The sequence below is a fragment of the Salvelinus fontinalis genome, chromosome 3, assembly GCF_029448725.1.
Source record: "Salvelinus fontinalis isolate EN_2023a chromosome 3, ASM2944872v1, whole genome shotgun sequence".
NCBI classification, from domain to species: Eukaryota; Metazoa; Chordata; class Actinopteri; order Salmoniformes; family Salmonidae; genus Salvelinus; species Salvelinus fontinalis.
The window spans coordinates 42,148,447-42,176,366 of NC_074667.1; the positions used below are offsets into that span (position 1 = coordinate 42,148,447).

Sequence of the window (27,920 nt, forward strand, 5' to 3'; positions counted from 1 at the left end):
ACACCTTAATAAAACAAAATAATTCTGAATTCTGGTGTCAGATGACATACACTGGCATATTTCCTTCTCTTGTACACTGAAGCAAAACATTTGCGGAGAGGCTTGTGTCAGTCATACTTCAAACAAACACCAGTCATGGAGACGAAACCAAGGAGACAGACCTAGTCTAAAGTCAAAATAACTACCTGTTAAACACGCTTACCACTGTTTCCTTACCTGTGTAGTAGGAAGTCAACCTGACAATGAAAACAGAAAAGGAAAAAATGAACAACAAATGGTTTATTTACAATAAAGTGTTGCTTTACATTTTATACAGGTGATTTTGATTTGCGTAAAAGGCACTTTGAGCAAATATTTGTCGCAAATTAAAGCCAAAACATCAATAACTGTGCGTTCGCTGAAAGGCACTATTAGGGTAAAGTATGGGTTGACAAAGGCCACTTAACAAAAAGGAACAGGAAAGGTAGCTAAAGATACATGATATGTAAACAAATAAAATAATTGTCAATGTTGCGTTTCTCCAACATACCACCACATATTAACCAAAATCCAAACATGACATTGATTTGATCTGGCTGATATACTGAAGGCCCAAGATACTGATATGAACAGATACTATATGTTCTCTTAAGCCAAGAGTCCAGTTTGAAGGAGGTTGGAAAGCAACATTGAAGTAGACAACTCCCAACCTTGTGAAAAGACAGACATACACCTGTCCTTCATAAGAGTGACAAAGGTTATACTTGAACATAAAAAACAAAAAATATTCACCCTATTCAACAAATAAGGCATACAAATACTAAACTTTACACCTAATCATGTTGGATGACTCAACGAGATGATGGGGCTGGAGCGAGGAGTAGTGTAAGGTGAAGGGTCAGATGACAGTTAAGAGGAGAAAGGTTGACATCCAGATTTGTGTAAAATGGAGAGAAATTGAGGGATGGACATATAGAGATGAGTAAACCTCCACCTGAAGGTGTCATTAACATGGAATGCATAATTTTCAGGTGGTCAGAGTGACAGAAAAAGAGGAATACATACTTGATCAGCAACAAAATGAAGGGTCACTTCTGACTGCATAGTTAAAGTATCTAAAAATAGTCATATTGTCTTTGTATCTAAAAAGGATGTGCTGGTCAATCACCGACTTGTGACAGTTTGAATCTATACATTTGTGTAGGCAAACAATGTGTATGTAATGTAGAGCATCATTTGTGCCAAGCAACCCGTCAGTTGACAGAGCTCCCCACATTTCATTTCTCACAATCATTCTGTCCAGGGAATGTTAGGAGCCTGTGTGTGTGTGTAGTCCATCTCACAGCTAAAACTGCACCCATCCTTTAGCAGTGTCTTGACTGGAGCTGTGGTGAGGGGGGAGAGGATGATGAGTGTGAACATGAGACGGTTAACAACATGGAAGGATGACAAAATGTTGATATAGGGCCCCCCCCATCAAACTGTTTAAAAGCTTCACCCAACGGAGCTAGTAACCCTGTGATCTCTAGTCAGTTTCCCTTGCCACAACACCATGCATAAGGCCTGCCAACTTCCTCAGGCGGGGTCTCAACTTACTGTTGCCAGTTAGAATAGTAGAATACACAATAGTATAGTAATAGCGGCTCCCAAGTAATTTATGGCTCCCGAGTGACGCAGCGGTCTAAGGAACTGCATCTAAGTGCTAGAGGCGTAACTGCAGACCCTGGATCGATTCCGGGCTGTATTACAACCGGCCATGATCGGGAGTCCCATAGGCCGGCGCACAATTGGCCCAGCATCATCCGGGTTAGGGGAGGTCAGGGTAGGCCGTCATTTGTAAATAAGAATTTGTTCTTAGCGTACTTGCCTAGTTAAATAAATACAAAAATAGTATAGTAACGGAATAGTAGAATACACAAAGTGCAATTTGGTTGTGCATCAGCAGTTTCTCTTGTTATGAGAGTCAGTCAATTAGCCCATGTCAGCTAAAAAACATGTCCGATTGCTAAGTGTATTTTGCAGCCAGCTATCTAAACTTGTTATCATAGTCGAATTACCATCGGGGGAAACCCCATTGATTTTGTTAGTCTCACTCAGATATAATATTAAAAACTGCAAACATTTCCCTCCATCCTATGGCAAAATGTGTATAATTACAGGAAATTAGCTGTTTGTGTACGCAGAATTGCGAGCAACTGCGGCCCATCATGATGAGTCCTGATTTGTGTGGCCCCCACCCCCATCAAAGTTGCCCATCTCTGGTCTAAACCATTAGCTCTAAGTCTGACCTGGCGCCAGCTGCTGTGAAGTCTCCCCACAGGTCTGCAGTGGGCTGGGCAGCAGGGACCGGGCCTCCAAAATCTAAAAGAGAGACTGGGGGGGGTGGGATAAAAACAAAAGTCGATTTAGAATGCAGGTAGGTTATCCATGTTAACATGTGCTTGAGCAGTGGTAATGGAACATTGGGTCATTAAGCCCTATAGCCGAATGAGGTTACCTGTGTTAGACTGCGTAGGTGGAGGTGATTGCTGGCCTCCAGGAGGGGCTACAAGGACTGCACCCTTAGCCATTGGTGGAGGAAGGAGAAGGCCACTACCCATGGGCCTAGACTTGGCACCTGGATCCTTCTTCTTTATGTTCTAAGACAAAGAAAACCCCTATCCCTTCTTAGCATGTCCGTATCACCTTTTCTTCATCCCATTTGTGTTTCTCCTCATTCCACCATCTATGCTCACCCCAATGCTGATCTTGATAGTCTGGCCGTCCTTAAAGCCTAAGTCCAGTTTGGGTGCTGTGCTCTGAGACGCTTCCTCTTTCGCCAGCTCACCTTCCTGTTTTACCCACCTGTAGAAAAAGGGGCAGATAGATTTGTTAGATTGTACTTAATGTTCCAAAGTAAAAATGGATGTTGATGCCCAAACCAAAGAGAGGATAGACATGAGGTTGACTCACTTGAAGTGGTCTTGAAGAGCTACATTGAAGTCAAAGGAGTCCCCACGATCAGCAAACCCCAGGCCGATAAATGCATGACGTCCTTTAAAAACAGAAGTGCATGAGAAGACAGATGTACTAGCTAGAATACTGTATCGCAATTAAGCTTTCAAACTACAATGGATTTTTTGCCCAAAATATATTTTTTCAGTATATCAATTTGCATGGTGACGTATTTCTGCTGCTGTCTTTCTGATTGTGATGGCATCTTACCATTGCCGTCCTCTATCCGAACCACAAAGTATCTGCTGGAATCTGTGACTGCCTCCACCACACATCCAGGATACTGCTCCACTGGGGCTTGGGCAAACAACTCTCCTAAGAAATACAGAATCCAGTTAGACTAAAAGCTGGAAATCATGATATATATATATATATACACATTTGAAGTCGGAAGTTTACATACACTTTGGTTGGATTCATTAAAACTCGTTTTACAACACTCCACAAATTTCTTGTTAACAAACTATAGTTTTGGCAAGTCAGTTAGGACATCTACTCTATGCATGACAAGTAATTTTTCCACCAATTGTGCACAGAGATAATTTCACTGTATCACAATTCCAGTGGGTCAGAAGTTTACATACAATAAGTTGACTGCCTTTAAACAGCTTGGAAAATTCCAGAAAATGTCATGGCTTTAGAAGCTTCTGTTACGCTAATTGACATAAATTGAGTCAACTGGAGGTGTACCTGTGGATGTATTTCAAGGCCTACCTTCAAACTCAGTGCCTATTTGCTTGACATCATGGGGAAATCAAAATAAAGCAGCAAAGACTTTAGAAAAAAATTGTAGACCTCCACAAGTCTGGTTCATCCTTGGGAGCAATTTCCAAACGCCTGAAGGTACCACGTTCATCTGTCAAACAATAGTACGCAAGTATAAACACCATGGGACCACGCAGCCGTCATACTGCTCAGGAAGGAGACGTATTCTGTCTCCTAGAGATGAATGTACTTTGGTGCGAAAAGTGCAAATCAATTCCAGAACAGCAGCAAAGGACTTTGTGAAGATGCTGGAGGAAACAGGTACAAAAGTATCTATATTCACAGTCAAACGAGTCTTATATCGACATAACCTGAATGGACGCTCAGCATGGAAGAAGCCACTGCTCCAAAACCACCATAAAAAAGCCAGACTATGGTTTGCAACTGCACATGGAGACAAATATTGTACTTTTTGGAGAAATGTCCTCTGGTCTGATGAAACAAAAATAGAACTGTTTGGCCCTAATGACCATCGCTATGTTTGGAGGAAAAAGGGGGATGCTTACAAGCCGAAGAAAACCATCCCAACCGTGAAGCACAGAGGTGGCAACATGTTGTTGGGGTGCTTTGCTGCAGGAGGGACTGGTGCACTTCACAAAATAGATGGCATCATAATGCAGGAAAGTTATATGGATATATTGAAGCAACATCTCAAAACATCAGTCCAGAAGCTAAAGCTTGGTCGCAAATGGGTCTTCCAAATAGACAATGACCCAAAGTATACTTCCAAAGTTGTGGCAAAAAGGCAACAAAATCAAGGTATTGGAGTGGCCATCATAAAGCCCTAACCTCAATCCTATAGAACATTTGTGGGCAGAACTGAAAGTGTGTGTGAGCAAGGAGGCCTACAAACCTGACTCTGTTACACCAGCTCTGTCAGGAGGAATGGGCCAAAATTCACACAACTTATTGTGGGAAGCTTGAGGAACGTTACCCAAAACGTTTGACCCAAGTTAAACAATTTAAAGGCAATGCTACCAAATACTAATTGATTATGTAAACTTCTGACCCACTGGGAATGTGATGAAAGAAATAAAAGCTGAAATAAATCACTATTTTTCTGACAATTCACATTCTTTAAATGAAGTTGTGATCCTAACTGAGCTGTGAAACTGAGTTTAAATGTATTTGGCTAAGGTGTATGTAAACTTCCGACTTCAACTGTATGCATGTATATATGAAACAGACAAGGTGACAGACATGAGCGCAACAGCTGTATTGACAGATGTAGCCATGACAGTCTGATAGCTAGTATTTACCTTACCTGAGTTTTTGTCCTCTAGCTTGATATAGGCAAGCTTTCCTATAGAGATAATTTTCATCCTGCCAGTCCATGCTGGCTCATCCAGCTTCCAGTCAGCAGCTCTGCAAAAACAAAGTAAAGCACCATTCCTGCATGTCATGACTCTGCTTTGCTACAGAGCTTTTGGGCTTTCTAAAACCCATCACACTGTAATGCAATAATTGCAATCTCAAACCATGCAACATATTGGGAGTCTTAGGCTACATAAAGAACATCAGTAGCTTGCCCTTTCTAAAGAGCATGGGATGCAGGGATCGACATGAAGGTCAAGTCAGGAGTATCTTTTGGTTTCTCGACAATTATGATCACTTGGACGAAAATGTTAAGTACCTTTTTCACCTACACAGGGGAGGAACCAAAAAGCAGTGGTGTAAAGTACTACTTAAGTAGTTTGAGGGTATCTGTACTTTACTATTACTATTTTTGACAACTTTTACTTCACTACATTCCCAAAGAAAATAATGTACTTTTTACGCCATACATTTCCCTGACACCAAAAAGTACTCATTACATTTTGAATGCTTAGCAGGACAGAAATTGTATAATTCACACACTTATCAAGACAACATCCCTGGTCATCCCTACTGCCTCTGATCTGGCGGACTCACGAAACACATGCTGCGTTTGTAAATGGATGTCAGAGTTGGATCATGCCCCTGGCAATACGTAAATAAGTAAACTAAAATGTGGCCGCCTGGTTTGCTTAACATAAGGAAATTGAAATGATTTATACTTGTACTTTTGATACTTAAATATATTTTAGCAATTACATTTACTTTTGATACTTAGTATATTTACAACCAAATACTTTTAGCCCTTTACTCAAGTAGTATTTTACTGGGTGACTTACTTTTACTTGAGTCATTTTCTATGACTCCATCTTTACTTTTACTCAAGTATGACAATTGGGTACTTTTTCCAAAACTGACAAAATGACTAACATTTTGGAATTCTTTGTATATTGGTTGTTATCAGGAGAAGAGAAATCTAAAATCACCTGCCCAATGGAGTAACCACAAAGCAGGCTGAACTTGAGGTAATTTGCCCTGGGAAATAGGGCAACTCCTTAACCTAATTAACTTTACCTGCTACATTAATTATACTAACCTGATATGAAAAAGTCGTAGCTGTATCGAAGTGGCATGCTTAAGGAACCTCAAACAAATCTGCTCTCAAATAAATGTGACAGGAAATGTTAGCGTTAGCACGGGACATTCTACAGAGGCTCAAACATGCAGTCAGTCATGGTTGGTAAGTGGTTGGTACAGTCATGCAACATTAAAGAGGAAGGTGGGAAAGTGTTTCTTGTGAAAAGCAATTTGTTCTTATGTAAGATATGTAATACCATTATAGCTAGATCTATATTCTCTAGAGTACACAGTCAACTTTTATTAATTTCAATGTTGAGAGTTTCACCCAACTGTCCATTAAATTGTCCCAACTGTAAACCCCCAAAATGTTTCAAATCTTATTTGTCACATGCGCCGAATACAACAGGTGTAGACCTCACTGAAATACTTACAAACCCTTAACAGCTTCTACCCCCAATCCATAAGACGGCTGAACATTTTCTCAAATGGCCACCCGGATTATTTACATTGGCACCCCCCTGTTTTTACACAGCTGCTACTCGCTGTTTATCTATGCATAGTCACTTTACAAATTACCTCGACTAACCTGTACCCCTGCCTATTGACTCGGTACTACCTGTATATAGCCTCTATTATTATGTACTTTTCTTGTTACAAATCTAACTGCCTGTAGCTCAGGACATGAAGCAAGGATATGCATCTTCTTGATATTATTTGAAAGGAAACACTGAAGTTTTTGGAAATGTGAAATGAATGTAGGAGAATAACACAGATCTGGTAAAAGATAATACAAAGATAAAAAAAATTGTACCGTCTTTGAAATTCAATAGAAATAACATTGTATTATTCCATCCCAGGTATACACATGTATTATTCCATCCCAGGTGCAATTTAGATTTTGGCCACTAGATTGCAGCAGTGTATGTGCAAAGTTTTTTAGACGGATCCAATGAACCATTGCATATCTGTTCAAAATTGGTTTTTAAATACATTTAAGTTCATAATTGTGCACTCCTCTAACAATAGCATGGTATTCTTTCACCGTAATAGCTACTGTAAATTGGACAATGCAGTTAGCTTAAAATCTTGTTAATCTTTCTGCCCTAAGTCCTGGGATGTTTTAGTTACCTCACGCTAATCACATTAGCATACGTTAGCTCAACCATCCCGCAGGGGCGGGGACACTGATCCCATAGAGGTTAAGGAGCCTTTTGGTTCGAGACATGGCGCTCCGGTACCGCTTGCCGTGTGGTAGCAGAGAGAACAGTATGATGGGTGACTGGAGTCTGACAATTTTTGGGGCCTTCCTTTGACACCACCTTGTATATAGGTCCTGGATGTCAGGAAGCTTGGCCCCACTGATGTATTGGGCCGTACGCACTACCCTCTGTAGCGCCTTATGGTTGGATGCCGAGCAGTTGCCATACCAAGCGGTGATGCAACCGGTTAGGATGCTCTCGATGGTGCAGCTGTAGAACTTGAGGATCCAGGGATCCGTGCCAAATTTTTTCAGTCTCCTGAGGAGGAAAAGCTGTTGTCCTGCCGTCTTCACAACTGTCTTGTTGTTTGAACCATGATAGCACCACTTCAGCCCTTTCAATGTTAATGGGGGCCTGTTCGGCCCTCCTTTTCCTATAGTCCATTATCAGCTCCTTTTCGTCTTGCTCACATTGAGGGAGATGTTGTCCTGGCACCACACTGCCAGGTCTCCAACCTCCTGTGTTGCCTACCTTTACCACCCGGGGGCGGCCCGTCAGTAACTCCAGGATCCAGTTGTAGGGGGAGGTGTTTAGTCCCTGGGTCCTTTGCTTAGTAATGAGCTTTGTGGGCAATATGGTGTTGAACACTGAGCTGTAGTCAATTAACAGCATTCTCACATAAGTGCTCCTTTTGTCCAGGTGGGAAAGGGCAGTGTGGAGTGTGATTAAGACTGCGTCATCTGTGGATCTATTGGGGCGGTATGCGAATTGGGTATTACAGACTTGGTCAGGGAGAGGTTGAAAATGTCAGTGACGACACTTGCCAGTTGGTCTGAGCATGCTTAGAGTACATGTCCTGGTAATACATCTGGCCCCGCAGCTTTGTGAATGTTGACCTGTTTAAAGGTCTGGCTCACATCAGCTACGGAGACCGTGATCACATAGTCGCCCGGAAGAGCGGGGGATTGCTTGCCCCTTCAGCGTTGCTTGCCTCGAGGCGAGCATAATAGGCATTTACCTCCATCTGGTAGGCTCGCATCACTGGGCAGCTCGCGGCTGGCTTTCCATTTGTAGTCCGTAATATTTTTCAAGCCCTGTCACATCAGACGAGCGTCAGAGCCGGTGTAGTAGGATTCGATCTTAGTCCTGTATTGACGCTTTGCCTGTTTGTCTGAGGACATAGCGGAATTTCTTATAAGCGGCCGGTTTAGCGTCCCGCTCCTTGAAAGCGGCAGCTCTAGCCTTTAGCTTGGTGCGGATGTTGCTTGTAATCCATGGCTTCTGGCTGGGAAATGTACGTACGGTCACTGTGGGGACGAAGTCGTCGATGCACTTATTAATGAAGCCGGTGACTGAGGTGGTATACTCAATGTTATTGGATGAATCCCAGAACATATTCCAGTCTGTGCTAGCAAAACAGATCTGTAGTGTAGCATTCGCGTCATCTGTCCACCTACCTCTTCGTTATCGTTCAGGGGACGTGCTGATGTAAGTTCTGGCAAACTTCCTTTCCACTCCCCCGCTGTCTTTCCAGATCGTGCACTGATGATGTAACGATCAAATTGGTTGTCTCATCTCTTCAGTCTCGTGCTGCATTCTGTTGTGTGACCGATTGGCTGAGCCTTGGATACAGCCAGTATTGGTCCAAACGCGCATCACTCGTTCGCATACAGCCAGTAGTCATCCAAAGGCCCCCCCCTTGCCCAAACTTTTCTCATCGGATCTACACGAATCACGTAGGTCACCTATTTTGCATTAAAAATGGCAAATTTCATCAAAAGGTGACTAGTTGGCATCCTTGTAACTAACATCAAAGTAGACATCATGCAACACTATAAATCCCTGCAAGCTTCTACACGTCATCTCTAGCTGACACCTTTGCTAACAGGTATTGTCAACTTAAAACTTGCACAAGGCAGTTCATAGAATTGTCCATTTAAAAGACATTTAGACAATGTATTAATTACTGCATTTAGCTAACATTGGATAGTTAATCGAGAGATTATTATATTTGCCTTGATTTGGCATTCGTAGTTTATGATAATTCATTTTTGGGGGGTAAATACAGACAAATATATTGTTAAGTAACCTTGTCCTAGCTAATTTTCCCCCAACATCAAACGCCCTCTAACTTCAGACACTCTAGCGGTTGGAGGATTAAATCACCTCGAGCTCAAAATTTAAAATGGCTTGGAAAATACCAGTATGTTTTGCAACTAAAAGACACCCTTCTAGCTAGCTGACCACCAATTTGTTGTTGCAGTTTAAGTTACTTTTTTGAAAACTCTCAAAATGTAATTACACATTTTATGGGACATGCTGTATATTGTACAATTTGACTGCGCGACAGACCACACCATTTTATATCTTTGTTTTTTTTACACACCATTTTATAACTTTTTACCTAAATTATTCACTCATTTATATGTTAGTAGTAAACTTATCTACCTTCTCAAAACATAATATTAATCTGTAAAACAAATGAGACATTATTTGGTTACAACACTGAAGATGTTGGTTAAGAACCATTTAAGAGTCTACAGGAGGGCACACCGGGCTACGCAATGAAAAGCTGAAAGGCAAGTCTTTGTTTGTTTTTTTACTGGAAGGCTAGCCAACTAGTCAAATATCTAGTAAACACTTCAGATGCGAGGTTGGTGTTTAACAAAATTATATGGATATTTATTTGTAATTGAACAAAATAGTAAGGTGGCCAATAACTGGGGATTGTATGCTGATAATACAGGATATAATTTATTTGCTCAGTATTTCCACTGGAATGTCAAACATGCTAATTGCTAACCCGTTAGCTAACATTTTTACGACACCAATAATGACAAAACATTGATAGCTTGATCACAAGATAAGACAAAGGTTATATTTCTTAAACACTGTTGAATATGCTGATAATACGGGGTGCTACGCTAAAGATAAAACTACACGCCAGGGTAAGCCTACACAAAACACAGCCCTTATTTTAAGTTCCTAAAATCACCTATGGGAAAAACTAATGGTTGAAAAACGATTGGAACCATTTCCCTGTTTGACCGCTAGGTTTTATGGGTATTATGACTCATATTGTGGTACTCTAAGGGTATGGGTTAGAGAAAATGCTTTCCTAACCTGTTACGAAAAGTCACTTGTACCTAAGTGGCATGTTTTAGGAATTCCCGATTTATTTAGCATTTCACACAGCTCGAAAATAAAGCAGACTTGCCTACTTGAACTTGTTAACTATGAGCTAACCATATCTGTCTAACTACTAGTTACAGGTTTATAGCGAACTAACTCGTTACCGTTAATTGGTAACTTAACTCACCTGGATAGCATTATTTAGAAGCTAGCAAGTTAGCTAGCCAAACAAAGGTGCCACCTCACAGCATAGTGAAAGTTAACTTGCTGCATAGGTAGCAAACTAAATGAATACAAAACTTTATCCCTGAAACAATATTCATCTACTCTCCATTTTATGCATTCAATAATTGAATAATTAACATTAGCTAGCAACAACCTTGTCTTCCTGGATCATCTCCAGTTTCCACTTGTTCGTGTTGATTTGCTAACGCATTAGCAAGCTAGCTAATAACGAGTAGTTAGAAGAAAGTTCATCAACAAAGTGGGGTCCATTAAAAAAAAAAACTCACCTATATCCACGGTTAGTAGCACGGGGTGGGATCTTGTACACATGAACCTCTGGCTTTACACAGATCACTGACTCGTAACTACCGTCGTCTGCCAGTGCCATTTTGGCAAGTAAAAAAACTTCCAAACTGCTATAGGGGGAGAATGAACCCACTGCACTGTAACGTTACAGCTCAAGAACGCCTCTCTTGGAGAGGATGACTACTAGACACCTTCTCAATTCAATTTAAGGGGTTTATTGGCATGAGAAACATATGTTTACATTGCCAAAGCAAGTGAAAAAGATAATAAACAATAAAAAATGTACTGTAAACGTTACACTTACAAAAGAATAAAGACATTCCAAATGTCATTGCGTGTTTATATAAAAACACACACACACATATCATCTTCTTTGGTATTATGGCGGTCCGCAAACAAATGTTATAGGTGCATGCCGCCACCTACTGCATTGGCTGTATTAAGCCTACTATTCCGCAGGATGCAGTCATCACACTGTGTGGGGGAAAAAAATGCTCTACCGACTAACCTCCCCACTATTCCACTACTTTGTTCCTATCTGATCCTACTCCAGGCCAGCAGCCTGGGAGGACGGGACACTATCGTTCAAAACATCTTGTAACTTCTGCAGAAAAATCTCATACACCCAAGTGCTTCTCTGCATTTGCCACCACATCTATCATCTGTGATTTACGTTTCATTCCTGAAGTTCAATTGACAACCATGGCCATGATGGCCAAAACACAACCTTACTGAAGCAGATATTATTCCTATCACTCTCTATTGGACTCGGCCTACTCACAGGGATCCTCTAAGGATCCCACTCCCTGGACCCATCCTCCTTTACGACTGTCTTCACTGCCTAGCATACGACACCTTTTACACTACTCTGATCCTGGCAACCTCAACCTGCCTTTATCTCACCCACCTCTGATCTCCAGCACCATGGGTACCTCTACAGTTTACACACACATCTTTTTCCAAAGATACTACACATTCCTTTGTCTCATGTCCTCCTGCACACTTCTCACATCTAGGAATCACCCTCCTACACACTGCTGCCACATGACCATAAGCTTGACACCTAAAATACCATAATGGATTTGGAACAAAAGCTCTCACGGGATAATTGACACATCCTAACTTTACTTTATCTGGTAAAGACTGCATCAAAACTCAGAAGTACAGACACAGTGTTTTCTGTGTTTCACAGCACCTGTTTCACCACACTCTTCACCGGGTCTGCGTTGCATCAAACGGCGGGGGTCACAGACACCAGGAATCTTCAACTTCAGTTGGTCCTTCACTCAAACACTTAATGCCTCTCCAGTTATCACTCCTTTCAACAGCGCCCTGCTCCGGAGAGCAGTTCTTGACCCCAGTCGTGTGGTGTGGAGCGCCCGCTCTCTATGGACGGCAGAAATGCAAAAAATCTACACGATTCTACATCGAGTCACTTTCACTGACCCAACGTTTCCCCACCCAACTTGACACCACAAATGGATCTGCCAGAAGACAAAGATCCATTCTCTCCAAAAATTGCACTCCCACTGGACCAGAATCATCTTTGTCATCATCCGGATGAGGCTCAAACTCGGCAGTCTTCACCGCACCTGCCACCGCAGTTAATTCATCCTCATTCTTGGTCTAGCTCTATCACGTCTACAGCATCCCTGCCCTCAACACGGTGGAGGAACCCTCAGTTCTTGGTAAATTTATGGTAAACTAAAAGATAGGAAGAAGTATTTTTAGTATACACCATCTACAATACTCTTTCGAGAGAGTGTACAATTGATTTGTTTACCCACTTGAGAGGTCCTCCTGTGTCAATGATCTCCAAAGTGTACATGGTGAGGCAGAAATGTCTGCTCCTCCACGCTGTAAACAGACAAATTACACTACAATTGTAGCTCACTGCATTTGTGTGACAAACTGTAATTGTATTCAGAGAGCTTAATCTTTTGCTGATGAACTATGATCCAACAACCATGGGATCGGAGAACACTGATTGGGCCCAGTGATATCAACTTTTCTACAACCATTTCGGTGACATCAGCACAGCTCCTTGTCCTTCATAAAGGCATCAATAGAAAGTTGGTTTGCAGGGAATGCTGCAACATAGAGCTTATCTACCAGCTCAGTCAATCTGGCCTATGTTCTCTTCACAATCTGGATTTTTTTTTCAAGGCTCGCAGGAGAGCCTTGCTCTTTGGAGCTTTGGCGAACTTGTCTTGGTAACAACCCAAAGCTGATGTGCCAACAGAAGTGCTTCTTCACATCTTCACCATTCACTGTCATGACAGGGTCAATTGCAAAGATGTTATACACAAATGTGTCAATGATGTGCATAAAGAGGGCATTGGGAACAGTTCCAGTGGACATTAGGGTCCAGTTGTTCACAGAGTTGTGCTTTTCTACTCTGCAGTGCTCTCCACAGTCACCATGTCTCACAGGGTATCTTCCAGAGTAGCCACTGGGAAGGTGCTTCATGGCCCACACAATCAGGCAGGCAATGTCTCTGGACACCATTTGGCTCTTAGAGGAGACAATCTCTTTTACCTCTGCTGGATTCAAGTAGAAGTTGGCCTCTGTTTCTTCACTGGCCACTGATATTCCAAGAATATCAGCAGACAGGTGGTGCTCCAGATCATCCAGAAAGGGCCAGTCCTTAAGGACGAGTGTGGCATCCTCACTTGGTGCATCAGAGTATATTTTGCCTAGCAGTTTGGTCACAATGCTGTGCAGGGTTGTAGAACCAATCACAAGAAGTTCTCCATGAAGAACAGGGAACTTACTGTCAAGGTATGACTCAGAGTTCTGGATAAACCAGAAGTTTACGCAGGAGGAGGGTCCAGTCACATGTGACAAGCTGACACACTTAGAGTGACAGCTGTCATGACAGTCCCGAAAACCTAATCTCCAGCAGTCAGGGCTTTTCTCAGGGCAGTGGGGCCACCAGCCACACTCAGCAGGTAATCAAGTATGGCATGCACAATCCTGACGCCCACAGGCCTGGAGTAGAGGATCTGTAGCTGCTTCATTAAATTGAACGCATCTGTGATCTGCAGGCTACCAGAAAGGTCTTGCAGCACGGAGATCACCACCCACATTATCAGGTCGACCAGTGCCATGTTGGTAGACCCCTCTCCCTCAGAGGCATCTTTCTTTACAGGGTTGGCTCCAATGCTGAGAATCAGACTGGTCACGATTTCCACCACTACCTCAGATGCACTCTGTAGACGTGAGGCTGGAAGGTAGGTCAAATCACTAATGATGTCCTCAATGGCCCTTCGGAGCATGATTCTGGTCGCAAACCCAGAAGGTTCCTTTTGAGCCACAGTCTGCGCTCCACTTGCAGCGTTTATGCTACACCAAGATAGAAAATAAAGGCAACACGTTTAGAAACTACGAACACTACAGAGGCTTACAAATAGGGAACAAAGGAACTAATGTGCATAAATGACTAGCTAATAAACACATGTGAAGTGACCGACTCAGGTTAAGAGAGGAAAGGGAGGAACATAGTGACCCTCCAAGGCCATGCAGTGGCTGAGAGGATGTGCTGTCGCCTTGTGATGCAGTGCAAACTACAAACACCTCATCCTGTACCAGCTCCATCTCATGAAGCTTCAGGTGAGTGTTCACCTCCCAACACTGTGTGCAAGAGAGACTCCAAAGTAGAAAAAAAAAATCACTATCACATCAGAGAATATTTTTATTAAAACCAACTCCACCCAAGCCCCCTCCTGGACAAGCCTATTATCACCATGTGTCAATGCAACAGGCTCTGACTAATGAGCTCAACAGCTAAAAAGCTCAACTGATAGGCAGAAAATGAGCTTATGACCATTTACCAGCTCATCAATGCAGAGATCCCTGTCTTCCCTGATTTATTTCTGAAACCTGAAGATGCAAAAAAAAGTAATCATGTTAACTGCTTCTCAGCTGTCTTACTGCCTCCACCTTCCAATAAACGACACCTGATAACTGATACTCACACAATTTACATTGGGATTATGAAATGCTATAGAGACTCACCTCTCAATGAAGACTCCTCTCACCTGTGAGGTAAGGCAATGCTTCATGTCCTCTATGGTGACATGAGGAGCAAGCTTGTTCTGGGCCTGCAAAGCCATGAACTCCATCGGGGCTTTTTCTGCAGAACAGAACACAAGAAGTTCTCCATGAAGAAGAGGGAACTTACTGTCAAGGTATGACTCAGAGTTCTGGAAAAAACAGAAGTTTACGCAGGAGGGTCCAGTCACGCAGTTACATGTGACAAGCTGACACACTTAGAGTGACAGCTGTCATGACAGTCCTGAAAAACTAATCTCCAGTAGTCAGTTCTTTTCTCAGGGCAGTGGGGCCACCAGCCACACTCAACAGGTGTGGCTGAGGTCTCCCAGTAAAACAAATATAACAATAAACAATATTCTAATAATTAACTTCTATAGCACTTTTCATAATATAAATCTCAAAGTTTCTTAAGCAAAAAACAAACAAGCAACATATAATAATATTTTGTTTGCAATCAAGTTTCATTTTGTTTATTCTCTTTCAAGGTTTACTATTTTACCTGTTGGGCATAATAAGATCTTTCCCAGCACAGATCTATGCTCCTCAGGTATGTATTACTTTTAGAGCAAATTACCTGGAATAGAAACATAAGCAACAACAAAAAATGTATGCAGAAAGTAAGTAGAGCTCATGTTACCCCCCACGTTTCCTCTATCGCCATTTTATAGTAGTTAGCTATATTCTTCCTTCAGGTAAATCCTTTTTTTTTTATTTTAACGTAAAGCTAATATTGGTGATTTTACTGCCACCTGCAGTGCTGGAGTCCTCAAATCAAAGTTTATTGGTTACATGCACAGGATAATTAATTTAATCAGACAAGTCAGTTAAGAACAAATTCTTATTTACAATGACTGCCTACCAGGCCAAACCCTCCCCTAACTCAGACAACGCTGGGCCAATTGTGCGCCGCACTATGTGACTCCCCGTCACGGCCAGTTGTGATACAGCCCGGGATTGAACCCGGGTCTGTAGTGATGCCTCTAGCACTGCGATTCAGTGCCTTAGGCCTCTGTGCCACTCGAGAGGCCTACAAAAGGGTGTAAACGGTACAGTGCAATGCTTACTTGCAATCTCTCAACAGTGCAATAGATATTTATATAGTAAAACTAGAAATAATAAAAAGTAGTAAAATAACAATAGTAATGTCCTGAACCAAATGCGTGTCATTTAACTATTGTGGCGGCAGGTAGACTAGTAGTTAGAGTGTTGGGCCAGTAACCGAAAGTTTGCTAGATAGAATCCCTGAGCTGACAAGGTAAAAATCTGTCGTTCTGCCCCTGAACAAGGCAGTTAACCCACTGTTCCTTGGCTGTCATTGAAAATAAGAATTTGTTCTTAACTGACATGCCTAGTCAAATAAAATAATGGTAATAAATTATTGCCAATCCCACAAGGTATGACTCCAAACACCCAGAAAAGGCTACTCTCCTTGATGTTATCCTCACAAATAATCCTGATAGGTATCATTCTGGTGTTTTCTGTAATGACCTTAGTGATCACTGTTTTACAGCCTGTGTTCGTAATGGCTGCTCAGTGAAACCACCTGACCTGATTTGTCATAGACGCTTGCTAAAACATTTTAATGAGCAAGCCTTCCTTCATGACCTGGACTCTGTAAATTGGTATAGAATCAGCTTGATCCCCTCTGTCGAAGACGCTTGGAACTTATTTTTAAAATGTTCAGTGGTATTGTTAACAAATATGGAAATAAAGAAAATTATCTGTTACTCCACGTCAAATTCCATTTGGCGACAGGCTCTGGACACGCATACTCTTGCTGACTGGCTCTCGTTCAGGCAAATGAGAAATAAGTGCACTCAGGCTATCCGGAAGGCCAAAGTTAATTACTTTAAGGAGCAGTTCTCTCTACGTGGGTCTAACCCAAAGAAGTTCTGGAAAACGGTTAAAGGTGGAGAATAAACCCTCCTCCTCACAGCTGCCCATGTCCCTTAATGTTGATGATATGGTTGCTAAGGAGCACATGGTTGAGCTCTTTAATCACCACTTCATTAAGTCAGGATTCCTATTTGACTCAGCCATGCCTCCTTGCCCATCCAACATTTCCTCATCTCTCACCCCTTCTAATGCGACTAGACCCGATGCTCTTCCCTCTTTTTCAAAGTTTCTCCCTGCAGGCAGACACTGAGTCCAAGGTGCTAAAGGAACTCCTTAAACTTGACCCCCAAAAAACATCTGAGTCAGATGGTTTAGACCCTTTCTTCTTTAAGGTTGATGCCCCTATCATCGCCAAGTCTATCTCTGACCTTTTTAACCTGTCTCTCCTGTCTGGGGAGGTTCCCATTGCTTGGAAGGCAGCCACGGTTCATCCTATATTTAAAAGGGGAGATCAAGCTGATCCTAACTGTTATAGGCCAATTTCTATTTTGCCCTGTTTATCAAAAGTGTTGGAAAAACTTGTCAATAATCAACTGACTGGCTTTCTTGATGTCTATAGTATTCTCTCTGGTATGCAATCTGATTTCCGCTCAGGTTATGCATGTGTCACTGCAACCTTAAAGGTCCTCAATGATATTACCATTGCCATTGATTCTAAGCAATGTTGTGCTGCTATTTTTATTGACTTGGCAAAAGCTTTTGATACGGTAGACCATTCCATTCTTGTGGGCCGGCTAAGGAGTTTTGGTGTCTCTGAGGGGTCTTTGGCCTGGTTTGCTAACTACCTCTCTCAAAGATTGCAGTGTATCAAATCAGAACATCTGTTGTCTCAGCCACTGCCTGTCACCAAGGGCGTACGCCAAGACTTGATCCTAGGCCTCACGCTCTTCTCAATTTACATCAACAACATAGCTAAGGCAGTAGGAAGCTCTCTCATCCATTTATATGCAGATGATAGTCTTATGCTCAGCCGGCCCCTCCCCGGGTTTTGTGTTTAAAACGCTTTACAACAAAGCTTTCTTAGTGTCCAACAAGCTTTCTCTGCCCTTAACCTTGTTCTGAACACCTCCAAACAAAGGTCTTGTGGTTTGGTAAGAAGAATGCCCCTCTCCCCACAGGTGTGATTACTACCTCTTGAGGGTTTAGAGCTTGAGGTAGTCACCTCATACAAGTACTTGGGAGTATGGCTAGACAGTACACTGTCTTTCTCTCAGCACATATCAAAGCTGCAGGCTAAGGTTTAATCTAGACATGGTTTCCTCTATCCTAGGCCTCACTCCCCCCTGTCTGGGATGTCTACTGCAGCCCTCGTCCTCCACGTACAACACCCGTTCTGCCAGTCACATTCTTTTGGGGGTCCCCAAAGCACACACATCCCTGGGTCGCTCCTCTTTTCAGTTCACTGCAGCTAGCAACTGCAACTGGAGCAAGCTGCAACAAACTCTCAAACTGGACAGTTTAATCTCACTCCATTCAAGGACTCAATCATGGACACTCTTGCAGACAGTTGTGGCTGCTTTGTGTGATGTATTGTTGTCTCTATCTTCTTGACCTTTGTGCTGTTGGCTGTGCCCAATGATGTTTGTATCATGTTTTGTGCTGCTGCCATGTTGTGTTGCTACCATGCTGTGTTGTCATGTGTTGCTGTCTTGCTATGTTGTCTTATGTAGTGTTCTGTTGTCTCATCCTATATTTATATTGTATTTATTTTATTAATCCCAGGCCCTGTCCCCACTGGAGGCCTTTTGCCAGGCCGTCATTGTAAATAAGAATTTGTTCTTAACTGACTTGCCTAGTTAAATAAAGGTTGGATAAATAAATATATCGTAACTGCTGCTCTTTCACCCCAGCTGCTAAACTAACCCTGATTCAGATGACCATCCTACCCATGCTAGATTACGGAGACGTAATTTATAGTTCGGCAGGTAAGGGTGTTCTCGAGCGGCTAGATGTTCTTTACCATTCGGCCACCAATGCTCCTTATAGGACACATCACTGCACTCTGTAAACTAGTAATCTCTGTAAACCCGTCACAAGACCCACTGGTTGATGCTTATTTATAAAGGAGGCCGTTTGCCTTTTGGTAGGGCGTCATTGTAAATAAGAATGTGTCCTTGACTGACTTGCCTAGTTAAATAAAACGTGTGTATATATATATATATCTTAAAGCCATTTACAAACCTTAGAAAACCCAATTTGAAGAAGACAATGCTCTTATCATTGGCGGAACGCTCACAACCCATAGGAATCCCCACCCAGTTAACTTTAGAATGACGCCCTCAATGTTCATGCTAAAACGAATTACCTAGTTTAAGGGCCGCTGCCATGCCAATGGATACCTTTATTTTGAAGCACACTTAGCGCCATGTGATATTTGATCACATGACTACTAAGACAAGGAAGTGAAACATCTCTAAAAGTGTGATGGTCGTTAGTGCCGGTGAGGTGAACATAAGCAGATGAGTACGTATAGAAGCTAGCTATGTGATAATAACAACCGTCGGTGTGGTGTGATTGCACATAAAAAGGTATGCTGTGAAATACGGATGACAACCGCTTTGAATACATCACAACACATTGTTTTGCAGGTCGAGAAAAACTTTGCCTGATTTCGCAGACCGTAATCAAAGTTGTAGTGGTACCTCTGGTCGTAGGCTACCAACCTTATCTAAACAGAGACATTGTGCAATAAAAGTAAGTCATTTTTTACCTGTAGGCTATATTCGGTTCAACCATGTCAGCGAACTGGCCCGAGAGGATCTCCGCATTCTTGCGCAGCCCGTCCCAGTTCTTGTGCATCACGACATCGGACATCTTCCTCGCTGAGGTCCTGCACGAGTTGCGAGATGACAGGGCCAGTGACCTCATCAAGGTACATTACGTTTTCAGGGCACAATTATTGTATTGAAGCCTCCCTAGTCCCTTCCTATGTATGTATCCACAGAAAGTTCCAGAGCATTTGCTATGGAGGAAGGCACTTTCATTATAAAAATGTTTAAACGTTAAACCACAACTGCATTATGTCCTCTGTTCCGCCTGCCTCAGGTCCTACTGTTGTCCCCGCTACTTGAGCACCCTACTCTGCTGTGCCCCTCTGTCTCTGTGGGAGAGGAGACCGCCCTGGAGCTCATGTCTGTGTTTGCCCAGTGCTCCCCCAAATCCCTCCCGCTCCGCTGCCACCTCCTCCTGGCCCTCACCTCCGTGCTCCTCTGCTCCTGCTGTGTTAGCTCACACACCAGCGCCTCCCAAGACTTCCTGGACCTTCTCTTACAGATGGCCCAGGACACCAACGACGCGCAGGCTGGGGCTGCATTACACCCCCTGAGGACAACGGCCTGCGACTGCCTGAGGGAGCTGGAGGCTTGCCTCCCGGGCCTACTATCCCAACGCTTGGAGCTCCTGAGTAGCCTGAGGCAACAGGAAAACTCCAGGCTTCACCAGGCCTACACGGGGCTCCATGCCCTGGCACTGAGGAATGCTGTGTATCTGCTCACCCAGCAGAAAGGGGCTGGGGCTGGAGACCTGAAGGCTGCACTGGGGAGCAACGAGGGGTTTGTGTGGGGGGAGGGTGCAGACTCCGCACACCCAAACACTGAGTCCCACTCAGACTTGGCCCTCTTCTCGCCCCTCACTCTGGGCCCCATGGGAAAAGTTCCTTCCCTGCAGACGGGCCTAGACTGTAAAGAGCTGAGATCGCTACTCTCCTCCCTCCTAGAGGAGTCCTACCTGCTCACATCCCTATCCCAGGCTGCCCTGCTGCGACGGCTGGTGGAGGTGCTTGCCATGGTGCCTGCAGTCTCCCCGACAATATTCAGGGCACAGCTGCTGCGTCTATTGGGCACATGCAAGGTTAGTAGCAGTCTACTTGTCTAGGATGAGTTATGGAAGAAATGGCAGATTATCCACAGATCTAACCATGCTTGTGTTGTGGTAGAACCTTATCAAGCCAAGCTGTAAAATCTTAAGACTTGTGACCGCATTGTTTAATCTCTCTTGTTGTTGCAGGTGTGTCTTCTGCACACCACTCTGCTGATGAAGGCTGCTTTCACAGACAGCCTGTTCAGCGCAGAGGATGAGGCCTTCCTTCTAAAGCGTCTCGTCGGCCTGTCCCAACACCCCCTACTGAGCACGCCTGAGAAGCTCTTCTACATGGACTGCATCCTGCACTTCCCAGAGAACCGACCAATCAGCAGTGGCGACGAGAGCCTGCCCGTGCTCTTGACCCCTCGGCTAGCCGCGGCCTTAGTGCCCACTGTGTTCAATGAAAGTGTCAGTATGCTGGCTAGACTGAACCTACTCTCTCTGGTCTACCTGGAGGAAGGAGAAGAAGACAGGGAGGGACAGGGGGGGAGAGGCCTGGCCTACCTGTATGATCACCTGACCTCCCTTCTCCATATCGTGGAGAACCAGGCCAGTAGGGAGATGGTGGTGACCTTCTTCAGGGCTTCCTTCCTCTTCCTCCTTCACTTCTGCCACGTGGAGCGCTACTCTGAGGACCTGTCTCAAAGGCTGTGTGACCTGTACCTCAGACGCACTCGGCTGGCCCCTCACCTCATCAACCTGGCTGACCGGACCCAGGACCGGCTGGAGGAGTCAGGCTGGGCTGTGGCACTGCTAAGAGCCCTGCAAAGAACCATCACAGAGGCCCCGCTGTCCCAGCTCACCCTGCAAGACCTCCGCTGGCACCTCAGGATCCTGGCCCGTGTGGCAGAGGAAGGGGAAGTCCTCCAGAGAGCCACTCTCAACTTTTTGCTGTGCGTCATCACTTCCTCTTCATCCGCGCTGTGTGTGAGCGGGGACTGGCGTCTGGGGAACGGCGTGCTGGGGGTGTGTCGACGCCTGCTCCTGCACCCCAGCTTGGACTCCCTTCTCACACCGCTGGCTGATCTCCTACAGCACCTCACCTGTCATTATGGTGAAACAGACATCCAGGACCACGCCCGCTTGTACTACACCCTCCTCACCACTCTCTCCCAGGAGAAGCTGGCTGGGGTGTTGGCACAGAGGGGAACAGAAAGGGGGCGGCAGGCCAAAGTGCGCTCGCTGTCTGCCATCATGGGCGAGACCGAGGAACTGACCAGCGGTCTGACCGTGCACCAGACAGAGCGACCGCTGCTGAGGCTGGTCAAACTGGCCAAACATGAACCAGATGAATGCAAACCAGAGCATAAACCAGACAGTGAACCAGCCTGTGAGACTGAGAGTTCCCCAGGACAGGGAGGGATAGAGGACTACAGAGCCCAGTTCCAGAGTTCCAGCTTCGCCTCTGAAATCACCCTCCAATACCACCTCACACACATTGGAGTTCACGACCCCCATTTCGACAAGCTCTTCAGCATCCGCTTGCACTTTGACCTCACGGACGGCCACTATGAGGAAGTGAGTGACATCAGCGTGCCTTGCCTGTTCAGGACCAGGAAGCCCCCTACAGTGAGGCTGAGGCTGAAGCCCAAGCAGCCGTACCACACCACCCTGAGAGCTAGCGCTATCTTCACCACGGAGGACGGCCTCTCCTGGCACTCCCCGCTGGCAGACCTACATGTGGCCTTCCCTGAGGTGTTTCTGCCCCTCCTCGCACCCCTAGGGTGGGCCAGGGAAAATAAGCAGAGGGTGTTTGAGGGGATCTGGGGTGAAATATGCTCAGGGCAGTCTGAGGGGGATTTGACCAACGCTGCAACTAGCCTGTTCTGTGATCAGTTGGAGGATTTGGCTGTGGGTGAGCTGGTGGAGAAGCACTTTCAGAGATATCTGGTCTCAGACTTGGATAAAGGCAGGTGTAAAGTGCTGTTCTTCCTCCCACCCCAGTCTCACGTGCTGCTGAAGGTTATCACAGAGGAGGATGCCGTACAGGTTCATATTGCTACAGACAACTGGAAGCTTCTGCCTTATATTAACTCTTATCTAGAGGACATTACCAAAGAGATGCACAGCACACAGCAAGTCAATGGTGATGTCTGATTCTGAAAGTGGTGGGCTCCATAAAAGAGATGGCTTGTTTTTATTAAATAATGCCCTTTTAACACTTGTCTGATTTCAGTGCTTCCTTTTGTCTTTGCTTTTGAAATGTTGCATTTACTTATGACAATATGTTTCTAAGCTGCACTCAGTAAACTGATCATTTGAATCATGGATTTTTGAAATCATTTTAATTTAACTTCTAAATAAAGTCAATGTGTGACTGACTTCTGCTTGTTAACCTCATGCTTAACACAAACATGCCATACCTAAATATTTTATTACAGCTGTACAATCATTTTGCAGGTCCCAAAAACAGAAAATGCATTCTCTCCCAATCACAGGACAGGTTGCCTGTTCCCCCATGAAAATAGAATTAAGACATGGACACATCTATTATTAGAGATGTCATTTGAGTGATGTAGCAGAACAAGAATGATCCATTGTGTGAAAAGGAATATGCTTTAATTTAAGGAAGTAAATCAAATGCATTCCTTGAAAAACCTTTGGTGCAAAACTGGAAAGTATTTAGAACCTTGAATTGGTTCCTAATGCTATTATATGTGGGATATTTCCCATTTGGGCAGTTTGAAGACCATACTCAACTGTCTTTGACACAATGAAGGATTCCACACAAAACAGTTCTGTATGACTAAAGTTTCACATTAAAACACTATTGGGACCAGATTTACTGAGCTTGCCTAAAAGTGTGTGCCAGATGAATAAAAACAAAATTAATTGTGTGTTACAATACACATTTTTGCCTCCCCCAAGTTATCTTATGTTTCTCAAGCTATTAAATATGTCCCTGTATGTCCATTAAGGCCATTTAATGCCACTCAATGTGGCCCCTTTAAAACAGTCCTGTTCCAGGTTGCAGCTCTACTTTGAGATGTTCTCAAAGTTGGGCTCTAAGCAAGGAGGCAGGGCTGTCTGCTGGCTCAGGATTTTGTCCATGATGGCGATTTCAGCATCCTTCTTCTCCACGTCATCTATAGGGGTCCAGGACATGTCGTATTGAAGCTTGAACGCACCACAAGGCTTGTGAGGGCAGCCGGTACCCCAGTCCTTCAAATGAGAGATGGGTGAGATCCATTACGCAAGTTGATAAAAGAAGCCAAAAAGAAGTGTAGTGGTGGTGGGTCAGCATAAAAAAAGTATTTCCAGCCACTAAGATTTTCTGAAGAGATAGTAGAAATTGTAGTGGACCAGTCATTGAATGACCAGTAGAGTAAATATTAGCACCATATTTTGCTAAAAGGGTTATGGTTTGGCAGACACCCATTGGGCCGTTTCGTTCCTATATTCAAATTAAAGTGGGACTATGTTAATCTTCCTATATCCATTAAATGTTATCCTGTGTGTGCTACTGTGCTTACACAACCATGCTGTGGCCAATGCGCGTGCACACAAAGACCCGAGTGGTCAGTCAGCACCACCTCTAACCGGCTAAAGAGAACATTATCAACTCCCTTCAGGGTCACATGAAGACTTTGAGCATCTAAATGTCCCAACTCATATCATTATGCACCACATGGTGGTAGACATTCTGTAACAGTTTCTCAGTCTTTCAGCTGCTGTATGTGCTGGGGGCTTTCCCGGGTGATTGGAATTTTAGAAGTGTTGCAGATGGAAATGTGACGTGATCTTTAGGAGTAGAGCAATATCTGAACGCTCCAAAGTATTGTGCCCTGCTGAAAGCCGCCCAGGTGTGATGTGCTTACCTGAGGCGAGAGGATAGAGAAGTATTTCTGTCCTGAGGGCCGCTCGTACAGGTAATACATGTTCCCTGGCTTCTTGACTACATTACATGCAGCGTGGTGCAGCTCAGCATCCTTCTTGGCATCCTCTAAAATCTACACCAGAGAACAAAAACATTCAGATCAAACCAATTGGCATCACTAATGCTACTTAATTCTTTCCCTATATGAATTACATAGATTGGTTACATAAAGTCAAATATAAGCCATCACCTTTCTGGCTTGTTCCTGCAGGTATCTAATTTGATCAGCAATGACTGTCAGTCTGTTGCAGGCGTTGGCTCTGACAAAGTCATCTCCCTAGGAACCAAACACAGGTAACCAAACAAGGTAAATCTCAAACAGAATGTCTTCATCATTATTATACATTCCTTATGGGGCGACGTCAAACCAAAGTTAGGGTTCAGAATAGTTGGCAGGGGAATGGTACTGGCAACACTAGGGGTTTGTACCGTTCCCTGCAAAACTATTCATCCACCTTGGCGTTTTTCATATTTTGTTGCATTACAACCTGTCATTTAAATGGATTTTTATGTGGATTTCATGTAATGGACACACAAAATAGTCCAAATTGGTGAAGTGAAAAAAATGTACTTATTAAAAAAAATAAGTTTTTTTTAAAGTCATAGGTATTCACCCCCTTTGCTATGAAGCCTCTAAATAAGATCTGGTGCAACCAATTACCCTCAGAAGTCACATAATTAGTTTGAAGAAAGTTTTCTTATTTATTTTTTTATTCTGAAACGTCGAACACACAGAGCACCTTTAAATCCATTATTAAAAAAGGGAAAGAACATGGCACCACAACAAACCTGCCAAGAGAGGGCCGTCCACCAAAACTCACAGCTCAGGAGGCATGGAGGGCATTAATCAGAGGCAACAAAGAGACCAAAGACAACCCTGAAGGAGCTGCAAAGATCCACCTCAGAGATTCGACTATCTCCCCATAGGACCACTTTAAGCCGTACACTCCACAGAGCTGGGCTTTACGGAAGAGTGGCCAGAAAGAAAAAAAAAGCAATCGCTTAAAGAAAAAGTAAGCAAACACGTTTGGTGTTTGCCAAAGGGCATGTTGGAGACTCCCCAAACATATGGAAGAAGGTACTCTGGTCAGATGAGACTAAATTTGAGCTTTTTGGCCATCAAGGAAAACACTGTCTGGCTCAAACCCAAGATCATACCAACAGTGAAGCATGGTGGTGGCAGCATCATGCTGTGGGGATGCTTTTCCATCAGCATGGACTGGGAAACTGGTCAGAATTGAAGGAATAATGGATGGCGCTAAATACAGAGAAATTCTTGAGGGAAACCTGTTTCAGTCTTCCAAAGATTTGAGACTGGGACAGGTTCACCTTCCAGCACGACAATGACCCTAAGCATACTGCTAAAGCAGCACTTGAGTGGTTTAAGGGGAAACATTTAAATGTCTTGGAATGGCCTAGTTAAAGCCCAGACCTCAATCCAATTGAGAATCCGTGGTATGACTTAAAGATTGCTGTACACCAGCGGAACCCATCCAACTTGGAGTTGGAGCGGTTTTTCGTCAAAGAATGGGCAAAAATCTCAGTGGCTAGATGTGCCAAGCTTAGAGACATACCCCAAGAGACTTGCAGCTGTAAATACTGCAAAAGGTGGCTCTACAAAGTATTGACTTTCAGGGGTGGGGGGGGTGAATAGTGATGCACGCTTAAGTTCTGTTTGTCTTATTTATTGTTTGTTAAACAATAAAAATATTTTGCCTCTTCAAAGTGGTAGGCATGTTGTGTAAATCAAACGATACAACCCCCCCCAAAATGTTTTTTTTAAGGCAACAAAATAGGAAAAATGCCAAGGGGAGTGAATACCTTCGCAAGCCACTGTACATGACAGTCTGCTTACTATGATCATCCTTATCATTATTCCATTAGGATCATTGCAATGCCATTCATTTAATTACCCTCTGTACTTGTGTTGCCAGAGCAACCAGGTCCATGGGGTCTCCCACCCTGTTGGTCTGGTAGGAGCTGACTAGTTCCAGCCCATTGGGGTTGCTGCTGCTCTCCACCAACTGCACTGCAAACACACAGGGGCACTTGAAACTTGCATAACACAAACTGAGGAAAGGTGACAAAGCTAGACATTTGTGAAGTTTTCTGCTAGTCTAGACTACATGGATTTACTGATTGCAACACCCATTTACGTGGGCCTGTAGTCTTAAATGTCTGGCCTCCCCTCCCCAAATAATCGCAGCCAGACTGACTATAATACATAACCGGCTCCACATCTCATGCTTTGAGTGACTTGTGCCTTGCTTCCTGACCTGCAAGCAAGCACTTTCTGTTCACGTTTAGCAAAAGCCAGCTGCTAAAACCTAGGCAAAATTGCTGACACCGAATGAGGTGTATGACGGTGGAATATCCTATTGTAAAATGTGAAACTGTAATGTAAAAAAAGTTAGTGGTAATTAGAAATTCCCTTTGAATGTGACCAGCTAGAGTAACGTTATAACTAATAATAGTCGAGCTAAAAGCCTACTCAAGAGTTCTAAACTACAGCAATTAATCAAATTATACTTAAGTTAACATTCCATTCACACCCTATACAGGACATTGATTGAGAACAACTAAAAACAACTATCAATGCTACACTGCAGGAAGTCTTACCTGTGGTTGCTTTGTCTGGTTGATTCGGGAGACTAACGGTCCTGTCCATTTTCTTTACTTTAGCTAATTTGGTGTACAATATAGCAAAATGCTCTCAGAAATAACCAGTTGCAACTTGAGCTCAGTAATAGGTTTTGTAACCAGTGTACTGTGCTATGTGAAAGTTTGACTGGCCAGCAGGGGGGTGTTTTAAGGTCTTGCGTCTCCACCTACCTATAATAGTAGGCCATTTAGTTGCCATTCTGAAAATGATTGCAAAACGTTATTTCAGTATAATTGTTGAGCAATTATAATAATAATAATAATAATTTAAATATCACATTAAACGCTAGATATAATTAATTCAATGCTGGCGGATGTTTATTGTCATTATTGAGTGAAACGGAGACTTTTATTGTAGGGCTTAGAACACAGGGGAAGGTGTAACTTGTGTAACAAAATTGTTACATACATAGGCTATTTTGGAAGGAACGTGGATCTTACGAAATTAAATTTCAGTGAAATATATAATGTGTGGGACCGAAATCCTGCAAAGTAAACAACCAATAAAAACACAGAATGAGGACTTGACATGAGTGTGGTCAAGACTCATGACTGAGACTGGTGTGGGGAATGTG

General features: G+C 43.6%; 4 protein-coding genes across 5 annotated transcripts in view; 1 reads left to right on the forward strand and 3 right to left on the reverse strand.

Moving 5' to 3' along the window:
• The window catches only part of LOC129849002 (rootletin-like), a 41,208-nt gene extending 40,928 nt beyond the window's left edge, over positions 1–280 (reverse strand). The window contains exon 1 of the mRNA XM_055916107.1: positions 203–280. The gene's annotated coding sequence lies outside the window, so the exon portion shown is untranslated. The remainder of the gene's footprint in view (positions 1–202) is intronic.
• Positions 265–11,175, reverse strand: LOC129849065 (adaptin ear-binding coat-associated protein 2-like). The gene is made up of 8 exons (XM_055916121.1): positions 10,976–11,175; positions 5,003–5,103; positions 3,184–3,288; positions 2,932–3,013; positions 2,715–2,823; positions 2,477–2,618; positions 2,268–2,352; positions 265–1,364 (listed from the first exon to the last, which is right to left on the reverse strand). Exons 1-8 carry the CDS (start codon positions 11,074–11,076, stop codon positions 1,325–1,327), a joined length of 765 nt encoding a protein of 254 aa, XP_055772096.1. The 5' UTR covers positions 11,077–11,175; the 3' UTR covers positions 265–1,324.
• Positions 11,176–19,331: 8,156 nt separating this feature from the next.
• Positions 19,332–23,128, forward strand: ap5b1 (adaptor related protein complex 5 subunit beta 1). 2 transcript variants are annotated; one of them, XM_055916135.1, is made up of 4 exons: positions 19,332–19,474; positions 19,663–19,818; positions 19,992–20,795; positions 20,952–23,128. In XM_055916135.1, exons 2-4 carry the CDS (start codon positions 19,681–19,683, stop codon positions 22,902–22,904), a joined length of 2,895 nt encoding a protein of 964 aa, XP_055772110.1. In that variant the 5' UTR covers positions 19,332–19,474; positions 19,663–19,680; the 3' UTR covers positions 22,905–23,128. The 2 variants fall into 2 exon arrangements, with proteins under 2 accessions (XP_055772110.1, XP_055772109.1); XM_055916134.1 differs by having other exon boundaries at positions 19,332–19,818.
• Positions 23,129–23,344: 216 nt separating this feature from the next.
• c3h1orf50 (chromosome 3 C1orf50 homolog) lies at positions 23,345–27,516 on the reverse strand. The gene is made up of 5 exons (XM_055916137.1): positions 27,304–27,516; positions 26,598–26,713; positions 24,875–24,961; positions 24,626–24,757; positions 23,345–23,969 (listed from the first exon to the last, which is right to left on the reverse strand). The coding sequence occupies exons 1-5, from the start codon at positions 27,350–27,352 to the stop codon at positions 23,784–23,786; spliced, it is 570 nt and encodes a 189-aa protein (XP_055772112.1). The 5' UTR covers positions 27,353–27,516; the 3' UTR covers positions 23,345–23,783.
• Between the last annotated feature and the right edge of the window lie 404 nt (positions 27,517–27,920).